The 12,234-nt window shown below is 39.2% G+C and overlaps 1 protein-coding gene across 4 annotated transcripts in view; it reads left to right on the forward strand.

The window, feature by feature from the left end:
• AFF2 (ALF transcription elongation factor 2) overlaps positions 1 to 12,234 on the forward strand; it is a 336,223-nt gene that overhangs the window by 81,803 nt on the left and 242,186 nt on the right. For all 4 annotated transcript variants that reach the window (XM_051789008.1, XM_051789018.1, XM_051789027.1 and 1 more), the window contains exons 2-3: positions 3,941 to 4,061; positions 10,299 to 11,189. In XM_051789008.1, the coding sequence (XP_051644968.1) occupies positions 3,941 to 4,061; positions 10,299 to 11,189 (1,012 nt within the window). The remainder of the gene's footprint in view (positions 1 to 3,940; positions 4,062 to 10,298; positions 11,190 to 12,234) is intronic.

Here is a 12,234-nt window from a genome sequence, read left to right on the forward strand (position 1 = left end):
TCCTTTTCTCCGTTCTCCAGAGATCGAGATGGATCTGGGTTGTCCCCACAGCCCCCGAGGGCTGCACTGAGGGCGAAGGTGTTCAATTATTAATCTAATAAGTTGTAACAAAACAATAGAGCTCATGTATTTAAACTGCATTGTCACATAATAGTTGTGCCTAGGGAACTGGCCTTCTTGGATACAATGAATATTGTGGCCTACAGCTGTTTCCTTCTAAATCTTGTTTTAAAATGTTTGCAGAAGTCTGTATTGTGATATCCCGCTCTCGTGGCTTTAGAGGACTCATGAAGTATTTCTCATACTATAGTGAGACAGACTGAACTCTGATGTTCCTCATGGTATCTGACTATAGTTTTCACTGACACCTTCCCCACTAATCACATATCTGTATTTCACAGAACATTAGTTAAGCTAAAAATTAAACACAAGTCCCAGAGATTGCATTGTGGCCGCATTAAGAGTTTCTGGAGAGCATCCCATTAGGTCTCAGTGCACTGCAGCCTTAAGATCTAATCATCATCCCTCTTTGGATTAAAAGGAACCCAAATAAATTGTTATCCTAATCTGTGTATGATCTTACAATATTTGACTTCCTGTAGACACAATCAGCACCCTGTCAAGTGTTCCCATAGCAAAAGTACATTTGCAGAGAAATAAGCCAAGTAATGGACCTGACAGGATGAGCAACCACTTCCTTTTGCATAGATACTTTGTACACTTAAGGGTACCATGTGACTGTGTAAGTGGAAAGTTCAAAATGAAGCTTTTTTTTTTTCTGAGTTTTTTTTTTTTGTTGTTCTCACAAGAGAATATACAAGAGAGGGATTTGGATTGATGCAGAGGTGGCAATTCACTTAGGGCTTTGCTTGTGTTGTAACATGGATTCTCACAGTTTGGTTCTGTTTAAACACTGCTGGGGTCCAGGGCTTGAGGTGCACCTTTGCATTCACCTCTTGGGTGCGTGGATAACATTCATAAATGCACTGCGAGAGAAACAGTTCAGTAGGTTGCGTTGGAAAATACTGTATTTTCAACCTTTTTACTGTTAACATTGTAAATACTGTGTTAGCTCAAGTTAATGGCTTTTAAAGTGATTATGCCACTCTGAATTATGCCACTGCTGTTTTCATCATTTTTGAATTTGTGGTTTTGTAATGTGTCATAAAACATATCTAAATAGTCTTAGGGCCTCTGCTGGTTTTTCTCAGATAGGATATGGCATAATGCCTCACTTGGTTCCCTAAATACTTTACATGCTTGCAACCAGAGCTGGCTTTTAGGTAACAAAATGCTGGAACCTCACGAGGGGCGAGATACGTTCTGTGCTCTAGTCTGTGATCTCTGTGTTCAGTGGCCAGATTCAGTTTGATTTGAATGGGCCCAGGATTTCACCCTGAAACCCCAGGCCAGGGAAGCCATTGAGAAGCTGTAAAACACAGCTCTAACTTTCATGAATAATTCTTTCTGAAGTGAGTGCTGGCACTGCCTGGGATAGGACTGCTCCCGTAAGCAAAGATGATTTATGCAGGATATAAAATCTTTCTTAGACCAGATCCATGAGACTGGGTTTATAACTTCATAATGATCTGATCTTGCTGCAAGAGTCACCCAGTCTGTGGGTCAAACTGTCAAAGAAATCCCTGGAAAGATCTCCCATGAGAGGGATAACCATAGTGTGTTCCTACTCCTCCTGGGCTGGATTATTTCTGGGTTAAACCAGCCCCCTACTCCAGCAAAGTTGTGGGGAGGAGCCTTGTCCTCTTCTTTGGGTGCCAATTTGGGAAACAGCTTGCGTTGACTTATTTCCATACTTGTGTATTGTAATGTGGATTTAGAATATGAAAGGAAGGGATGCTTATCCCCCCTTCACTTTTAGTGAACAGTTTGCTTGTGGTTTGCAGCATTGCATCAGCAATGTGGTCACATATAGAGTAGTAAAGTGACTGTTTTTACAACAGTTTCCCTTCTGTCTCTCTCAGGAAACCAGCAAACAGTACTAAACCTCCTGCAGAAATACCAGGATTGATTATAACAATGTTCTGGAGCTTGCTTTTGGTGTTAGTCATGCCACTACATCAGGAGGTGTTATAAATAAATAAATTAAACAAAACAAAACGTGACATGTTTTCTGCCTTCTAACCTGTAGAAGGAAAATGGGGATGGAAATCATTCAGCTCAACCTATGTAGGTGGCTTTGCATTCAGTTTACAAGCCATAATCAAGCCTTATTCAATCCAACTCTGAGTGGTCTTGAATTGCTTAAACCAATTATTAATTCATATTTTTTATTTAGGGATCTCTCTGTGGCAGGTCTTTCCTTTTTTCTTTCCCTGCCTGTACAAAAACAAGTATATGAGTGTAAGGATAACATGGAGTCATCAGGCAACAGACATATGCTTTCCTGTGCTCTCTGCAGGGCTTGCAGGTTCAAACACAACCTGCCTGAATCATAAGAACTTTAATTGAGTAGATAAAGAGGTCCTCATAATTATAAACTGCAGTAGGTATAACAAGAGGCTAAATACATAGCTGTGGTTTTAATTAGCTGGTGCTTCAAATTAGTAATTGTGGTTTCACTCAGAAATCAGTGACTTTATACACTGTTAAAGCCTCATCACTGTGCAGTTCATTCCTCATTATATCTCTCGGTGTGAAGCTTTCAATACAACATCATGCTGAGCTAAAAAGGCAAAAGTTGTAGATATTTGGTTATCTTCCAAGTGCAGTGGAGCTCTGTGGAGATTTAATTCATTCTCGCCAGAGATAGGAGAATTAACTGTTCTTTGTTACAGCTGTAATATGTATGTTTGTGTGTAAGCATTTGTACACAGAGGCTGTGTGTGGATGTGTGCATGCATGTCCAGCACCTATCAGGGAAATACTGCTTATTGCAGATAACATCAGGGCATATACCAAATCTGCTATTCAAATTGTCATCTGGAATTTGGTAGCTAATTAGCTGACACAAAGCAGAGCCAAAAGCCTCATAACAAATCAAATACGGGTTGAAAGCACAGAAGTGTCCCCTAATGCTTGTCACATGAGAGGTTGTCAGTGCAAGTTGAAGCATGCATCTTTTCCTTTCCTATTTTTTCCCTCTCCTTCAGGGTTTTAATTATATCTTTTCCCTCAGAGGAGCAGGAGGTAGTTTGTAAAGCCAAAAGACCAAAGTACTTCAGTGCTATTCAGGGGAGAAGTGAATGTGGTCTCTCAGCTTGTCATCTAGGTCTGGCAGGTGCACAAAGTAAGCTGACACACAGATAAGTGCCACTCACCATTGCTACACTGAGATGCTGGATTCTTTTCTGTGTGTTTGTATGTAGAATTTTATCTGATACTGGAATCAACTATCCCAAAGTCTCTTCTGGCAGCCTGCTGCTACAAAACCACTTTGTAACCCCCCCTTGACACCTACAGTGAAACTGTACATAAATTTTAACAAGAAGTGGGACAGAATTAGGTGGTCTAAACCACACATGGATGACCTGGAGCATTGGGATGGATGTTTAGTTAAATGGATTTTTAGATGTTGCTGTGCTTCCTTGACTTCACATTTGCTTTCTCTGCCCGTACACGCTCTGTGGGCACACGAGTGTGTGTGTGTGTGTTCACACTCATGTGTATGAACAGGCTGTTCATACAAAGACATCAAAGTATATTTTATTACTCTGCATAATACCCTGTTAGTTTGAAAACAATATTTTTCTCTGTTTTCATTTTAGAAGTGTACTGACTGGCCTACTGCCCAATTTTGCATAGTTTTATGATTCCAGGTTTAAATTTGGAAAAATTGTTCAGTGGCTGCTTCTTTCTTTCAGAATTATCCTTGGGAATTGCATTGTTTCTGATGTTTTATGGCTATTACTGATACTTATGAACATGTAACTAAATTATGGAGGAAATAACGTGTTGTCCTTTCTCTCTTTCTCTTCTTCAGTCACTATGAACAAGACCGGAGTGCACTTAAGCGGAAGGAATGGGAGAGAAGAAACCAGGAAGTCCAGCAAGATGAAGATCTCTTTGCTTCAGGTTTTAACCTCTTTGGGGAACCTTACAAGGTAAGTTGCATTGTTATATTTTGCATTTTCAGAATGGCTTTTACAAACACAGATAAAGCTTCTCTTCACCTGCAAGAAAGGGAAGTATCACATCTGCCTTGGTGCTTATACTCTTGAATACACTGATTGTACAGATCAGCAGCTGAGCAAAGTGAATGTGCTGCCCAGCTTAGCATGCTAACATTGGCAGAATCAGGAATTTTGGTTACAGTCCAGTTCAAGATTCCTTCCTCTATAAACACGTAGCAAAGTCCTGCAGTAGAAGTATGTGCAGCTCCTGTTTCTATAAGTGGGTTTGTACAAAGCTAGCTATTAGTTCTTTTATTTTTAAGAAGAAAATATACGAGTTGTTAAAACCAATGTCCCCTCTATAAATAATGAGTTCATAAGCTTTTTTGTGCAATCATAACCATCCAAAGAAGTCTTTTGGGAGACTGAATCTTTGGGGAGCATAACAAGGGTATGAAAGGGACTTTTATGACAAGTCTTATTCTCTCTAAGGAGCCTTGCTGCCTGAGATTTTCATCACCAAGGGATGTCCCCCTTTATGATTTCTGCTGCTTTGATTTTCAGTAAGACATTCCCTAAAGAATTCATCATAATGTAAATTTCCATATCTCTTTCTCCTCCCAATCAGTGACATCCATTGAAAGGCCACCACTTCATCTTTCCATTTTACATTGTTAGCAACTGTAAGGGAAGATGAGGGCTCTTTGAAAATCACCCAGAAAGGAGGAGAAAAGACTGTCGTTATAATCATATGATGTCTAATAATTATAGACCACGGAAGTGTGGTGGATACACTTGACTCCAAGCTGTACTTTGGTTCAGGCTGACTTGAGGAGCAACAGGCCTTTCGTCCTTGAGGTGAACTTGCCTACTGGAAGCCCCTGGCTGGCGTTCCAGGGAGTGAAGGTCTCTTGAAAAATATTTCAAAAGCCGGTTTTGAAACCCAAAAGTGCAAGGTAACCAAAGCACAGAACAAAATATCAGAGCTAAAATGAAGATGTCTCTCCCTACTCTCCTGACTAGCAACCAACTTCTTCACCCTATAAATACTGCCATCAGGGTGGGCCCAGTTTGATCTTACCCTGAAGTGCAGCTGGACTGCACACCAGATGACCCTCTACTTGAGCAGGGATGCCTCTCAAGGGGTAGAGATTCCTTCCTTACCCAAGGCAGGGAGATCCCTTACCCATGACAGATACTTGATAACTGACTGATACTATGCTGAATTAATCCTATGAAACATTGCTAGTCCATGTAGCTACTCAATATTATTGTAAATATTATATGAATAATTCCATTAGACTTAAACCGTTGACCAAGTCTGAGGCTAAGATTGCATCCAGCCATGCTCAGGGTCCATAAGGAGTTTAGAGAGCAAGAGGTCTATTCTGAGCCTTCTGACTGATGGGAGGGTTCTCCTTAATCTTTGCATCTCTGGTCTCTTGAATTAGAACCATTCTGACTCAATTTGCCTTTGCAGGTTTCTTCCATGCAGCAATTAAGAAGGTGAACCTTGGCATAAAACTTACTGCTGGCAATAAGTTTTAATGTCAAACCACTGTTAAACTTTGTTGAATTCCATTGAATTTATCAACCTCTGTCAAATTATTTTACCTCAATAAAACACGTTGCTGCTTCCCTCTTTTGAGTGAGGTGCATTCCACTCATCCATGACAGACATATTCAGCCAAATAAGGACTATGCACTAGGATAGTTTGTTTGTGGGGTCTTTTTGATTTTTTTTTTAAATAAAAATCTAATAAATGCACTATTTCTGCTTTGAACCACATTTTAGCTTCTTTATGGGAATAATAACTTACTATGAACTGATTTTGTTGAGACTTCCTGCATGTCAGGCACGTTTTCATTCATGCAAGTAGTCATTTGGATTTTAGTAGATAGACCAGTCTGCAAAACAGTGCAAAATTTTGTGTCAGGAACTGAAAACACGCAGCACCAATATCTGTTGTACTTCTTTCTTTTATTCCCAGACCTAGTGTCCTTACTTGTTTATCATGCCTTCCTCATTTGCTTCAACAGTATCTAGAGAAGGGACAGTTGGGGTAGGGAATACCACCACTGCTGGGTTTGATGTTTTAAAGACTGAACAACTGGCAGCTGTTTTTTGGGTTGCAGTAGGGTTGGGGATATTAAAAGTTGCTTGAAGAAAAGAACTCAGGTTTTCTCATGGAGTTTGCTGCCACTGTGCATCACAAGATGTGTGGATTATCTACCTTCATCTATCATCTCTCTGCTCTAGCTGTTACAGCATCTTTCTTTCCCTCTGTCAAATAAAACGTAGGTGTTCATTATAGTTTTGGACAAGTGCGTGTTTCTACATTGCTTCTTTGTAGTTTGTGTGTGTGCACTCACATGAAAAGAGATATTTACTTCTGTGGGTGTATAAAATACATTTGTGCACGCTTGTTAAAAGATAAATGCCTCCTTTAGAAGCTCCGCTGTCTCATGCGGGGAAACAACACCTCTGACAACGTGATGACATCCAGCATTATTTTGGGAAGGTCAGGCAGCGAGGGCTGTGTTGCTCTTTAATGCAAGTGGGTTGCAGGTCCTGCCTCTGAGCTCTGGTGCAACCTGCTCATGCTTGATTTTGCAGAAGGGATCAGAGAAGGGCCTGCAGTGTTGTGGCAACAGACACTTGAAAAGGCAATGCTGGAGTTTTCCTGAGAGAAGCTGTAATTTTACTACTGAATTGTTGATACCTTTTAATGTTTTGAATTAGTAAAGAGTTTCAGAGATGAGTATTTTAAAAGAAAACAGTAGGAGCATTTTTGTTACTTTTCAAAGGAATTGCCTCAGAAGAGTTCAACTTGAGAAAGAGAACCCAATGGGCAGCATTTCCATTGTGGAGCCTTTGGTGAATGTTAAATCATTTATCTTTTTTCAGGTAAAGCCCCTCCATGCTTTTCAAGCTTAGCATAAAAAAGATCTCAGCTTCTAATCCGTGGAGGTTAGTTTAACTATGAGGCATAAGAAAGTGAATGAATTATGAAACCTCAAGTTTCAATACAAATTTTCACAAAACCCTTGTAAATTGGACCTGTAAGTTTGAGTGCATTAGTTCTTTTCTTTGTAAAACTATAATGCAATAGCTAGCTAGCAAATTAGTCTTCCAGTAGGATTCTGTACAGATAGTTTTTGAAAGAAATAGGAGCAAATGCAGGAAGGTGTACATTTCCTAAACTAACAGGAGCCTAGAATAAGGGGGAAGGCTACTAACCATGATTCATAAACTAGGGGTATAATTTATGCCTTGGAATACTCAAAATGCTGCATTTCCTTGATAGAAACAAAATTGTGCTTCAACATGCTGTTCAGAAAACAAAATGTACAGGGGTTTCCTTTAAGAAATCAGCCAATTATCTGGAATATGAAGGCAGAAATTGTCCCCAATCTGGAAGTAACAAAGAGCAACAAGAAATTATGACTGGATTTTGTGTTTCTCTTGCTGGTATCCAGGTTTGTCAATAATACTGTGCTGCTCATGAGAGCCCTGAATTTGTTGTGGAAATAAAGTAAAAACATTAATGTTATCCCTTATGTCTTACATACAGATAGTGCAGTGCACTACTTGCCTGAACTCGTTCAGATTGTGAAGCACAAATCTGATGTTGGTTCTGTGTCCTCTAGTTTTATTTAGGTGTAAACCAAATTACCACTCACATTCATAATGTGTTGTTTTGCTTTGCAGTCTGGTCCAAAGGCCACTGAAGAGAGTACTTATCCTTCCATTGACTTAAATAACCATTGAATATGAGCTTTAGTGCACTTAAAATATGCTAAGGATGTTTAAAATAATTTAATCTCCATGGCTTTCAGTAAATATATTTATTAATGTTCCCAGTAAATGACTACAAAACCCAATAATACCTAATATTTCTATAGTGTCTTTTATTCCCAGGATGTGAGCATTGTGCATAAAATAGAGTTAATATTGGGAAAAATTATATTTATCATTATGTGACATGTAAAAGAAAATAAGTTGAGAAAATCAGATACCTCCAACACAAAATAATTGAAAAGATCTACATTGAAATTAAAATATTGATTCCCTCTGTGAGGATCTAGACAAGCACCATTTAATGTGCTGTGATGTTGAAGTGTTTCAGTGATGGTATGTTGTCAGTACTTTTTTTTTTTTAACTTCTGCCTTCTGGAAAATAAGCTAAATGCACCCTGGAAATGTAGCTGAACCACAGAGGGGAAGGTTGGTGGTCGGGCTTTTCTCAGTACTGTTACTTCCCATGTGCTATCCCATAAGGAGTTAAAGTGTTTGGGGAAGGAGGAAACAGAACAAGTATGTAAGTGTTTAGACTTCGAATCATAATTCCTGCTGGGCCCTTAAGCACAATGGAATCTCCTTGTTTTAAATTTGGGGGTTGAACAGAGAGAGCCTGGTTTTGGCTGCTGCCCAAACAACTCATTGTGCAACTCAGTTGAAGGAGACTGCTCATATACAAAGAGCTTATTCTTGGCTTAGCTAGAATATAATTTTTGCCACTAAAATGACCAACCTAGGGACTTAGTTAGTGAATAAAAGTGATTCGTGGTTCTCCACAACTGGGATCATTAACTGTGTCTGTCAGGAGCACTGGCAAAATATATATAGATGAGAACAACATTGAACAGTTAATTTTTAAATCACTGCCTCAGTGCAGTGGTAATATATGTTAGAATCCCTTAGGATGAGCAAAAGCAAATTTGCATTTATTATCTTCTTTTTAAACATTTTTATGGCATGTGCAGTACTAAGGAAAAAAAAAATCTTTCTGCAGTATTCTTCTCATCTTCTGACTTGTTCAGCAGTGGGTAATAGAAGCAGATATTTCAGGAGAAGTGCATGCATGAATTTTTTTCATCTCTCAAACTTCTGCTTAATACTTGAGGAAAATGGGATCAGGGGCATGATAGGATCCCTTGTTGAGGAGTCTGACACTCTCTAACCAAGCACAAGCTCAAAGTTCTGCCTTTCCTCATCTTTATGGCCTGGTTTTAAGGTGCTGGTGGACTGTGGCACTATTGGCTTTATTGAGTGAAAAAACAAACAACAAGTATAAGTAGAAGTATGGTTGACTGTATCATGACATAGCTTTGACATTTAATTCCAGACTGTAGAAGTTAACCATCTGCCTAAACAGGAACTATAGTTTTTCTTTGTTTTTATCCTTTGAGTCTTGTAAAGTAATAAGCATAGGGAATAAGATGTTTTAGTTCTCTGCTGGTCATTTCAATGGAACAGAAAGGTCAGTGAGAAGGCTGGTGCTTTGGGTCTCTGTGGGGTGAGTTAGAACAAGAAGAGAGAGGAAATTAGCTGAGTATTAATTATAGTTTCCAGCTTATTTGTCCATCTTTTTACAAGTGAAAGGGAAAAGGAAAAAGAAACTTCATACTTCAAAAGAAAAAGTATAATAGCAGTGAAACACAGATGAGTCAGTATTTATTTAATAATTACTGGAAATAAAAAAAAAAGCAGGATTAAAAAATACAACCAGACTGCAGACAGCGGAAGAATCCCGATGCTTAAGAATGTGGCAATCATGTCTGTTTATGTTCTGTGAGAAAATATTTTTGAATTATCTTTTTATTTGAAGCTACCGTAGCATTTGAGTGGGTAGAAGCTTTTTCTTTCCGGATTCAGATGGTGGATACTTCAGGTCAAACTGAACCTTCTATGGAAAAGTAATTGGAGTTAAACTGGAGTGAAGAGTTTGGCACTGTTACAGGCTACCCAGCTTCTATTTATGGCAGGACTGTGGGTCAAGGGGCTGATAGAGCAATAACATACTTAAATACACTGTGTGATTGCAATTCAAATGCTCAGTAGCCAGTAATTGCACGTTCGTGTTTTGCACGATATGGAATGTACAAGCCCAACATCTCTGACATAAACCCAGCTTATTTTGAGCCTAACACCCATAACTGATGCAATTTAAACACTTCTCTGAGAGCATATTTAAGAAAATGGGAAGCAGTATACAAGTGTTACTGATGCAAGCCTGTTTCAAGAGATTCTTTGAACACAGTTATTGATAGGTTTTTCTTACATAACATATGCAAAATGTAATTGAAATTTAATTAAATGTCAGCATGACACCATTAAACAGCTAACATTTGCCATCTTCTAAGACAACTATTCTGAGTAGTAACTTGTAAATCAGGAATTTACTCACGCTTTTCTTGGTCTCTTTTTTTTTTTTGATATTTTAGACAAATAAAGGCGACGCCCTTGCAAACCGTGTCCAGAACACATTGGGAAATTATGATGAGATGAAGGATCTGTTAACCAACCACTCCAACCAGAGCCACCTTGTAGGAATCCCAAAGAATTCTGTCCCACAGACACCCATTGACAAAAATGAACAGAACTTTTTTCCAGAACCGAGAAACAGGATGATCCCATCTCATCAGATCAGCGGCAATTCATCGACATCAATGCCTCCTCCTTCTTCATTGTCATCAAACTCTGGTTTGCTACACAGTCACCAGAGCAGCAGGAAGTCGAGGACAGACTGGTCACGTGGTGGTCACAACTCTAGTGGGGCCCAGCCAAGCCAATCCAGTGGTCAGCAGAGTCGGACAAAGCACAACTCTTCCCATGACCAGTCACAGGGCAGGTATGAAGACCTCTACAACTGTCAGAGTGAGCAGCATAAAAGTGGAGGGACTGAGGATGCAAATTCCATGGCAGCATCTTCACATTCGAGGAGGCATGCTCATGCAAAGTCAGCACCTGGAGAGCACTCTTACAAAGAAAACAGTCATTCCAAGTCGCCCACCGAGCTGGAGTTTGTAGGCCATGGTCCTGGCTCTCCACTTCCTTCCACTTCTTTGTTAACTGCAAACAATGGTCTTTCGACTCAGAATTTCCCACCAGGACTTCACTGTAAAAACAGCATGGTCCAGCAAAAGCCTACAGCATATGTCAGGCCTATGGACGGTCAGGACCAGGTACCCAATGACTCACCTGAACTGAAACCCCCACTAGAAATTGAGAGTGGATATGGAAATCAGTCCTTTGGAACACTGCTGGAAGGAAAAGTGAACACACCTAGTTCGAAGAACAAAGTACCAAAGCTCAACATTCCTCCTGTTAGTGAAGTAAGTGGTTTAAAATATCTTCTCTCTAGTACTGCTTGAGTATTTCATTCACTAAATATTTTTCTCTGGAAATATGAAGTTGCATTTCCTGGAATTACAGTGTAAAACATTCCTTCTTCTGGAATGTGCATGACTTCTTTCAGCAGTTTGTTGTGATAGTCCCAGTAGCAATATTTAATGTGGTTTTTAAAGCAGTTTGGGATACTGACGTTGCTTGTTTATGATTAATATTAAAAGGCTACATCTCTGTTGGGTATAATATACGTATACCAGCTATACCAGTTCTGGACAGGGAACTCTAATATCTCAGTTCATCTGCAATTTTCACTCTTGCATTCTCAGGTAGGAGGTAGTTTGACAGACAGATTGCTGCTTTAAACTCTAAGGAAAACCAGCAGTGTTCAAATTTCAGTGGTGCTAAACAGTCCTACGAGTAAGGAATTTATTTGCAGAGTTTGCTAAATTTCTACTGCTTTTAATGGAATTAATGTGACTTAAGTTCTGAATAATGCTTATGAAAATGTGTCCCACTGAAACTCTTATGCATTTTGAGGAGCCCTTACTACTGGGATTCAGTCCCAATCTCTGCAACCAACAGTTTGAGCTGTTGAATTCTACATTGCTGGTCAGTACAGTAGTCCTGTGAGGAACATTTAAGTTGGTTTATATTTTTGTCTATTCCAAACAAAAATGTATAATAAGGATACTATTTATACTCTGAATACTTTTCCTTTTATTCTGAGTTCCTCCAAAACAGTAACCTTTGCAAGGTAGGTGTACAGTGTGCTTATGAGCAGAATTGCAAGATGGCTTTTTCATAGCTTTCTGTTTTCTCCACAATATTTCCCTGCTTGGTAATATTTTTATACTGGGAATGAGGAGCGATGCATTCTTAAACCACTTTATTGCAAAAGGTCAGCTTTTTCTGTTGGAATAATTGTTTCAAGCCAATAATTTGTTTGACTATTTAAAAACTTGATGTTATTTATTAACATTCCAGGCAGCAACAAAGACTGATGTGTTTTGCAGTAGAGCTTGGAATAAT

This window comes from Manacus candei, unplaced genomic scaffold (assembly GCF_025592945.1).
Source record: "Manacus candei isolate 608988 ecotype Guabito, Panama unplaced genomic scaffold, ASM2559294v1 h1tg000003l, whole genome shotgun sequence".
Lineage (NCBI taxonomy): Eukaryota > Metazoa > Chordata > Aves > Passeriformes > Pipridae > Manacus > Manacus candei.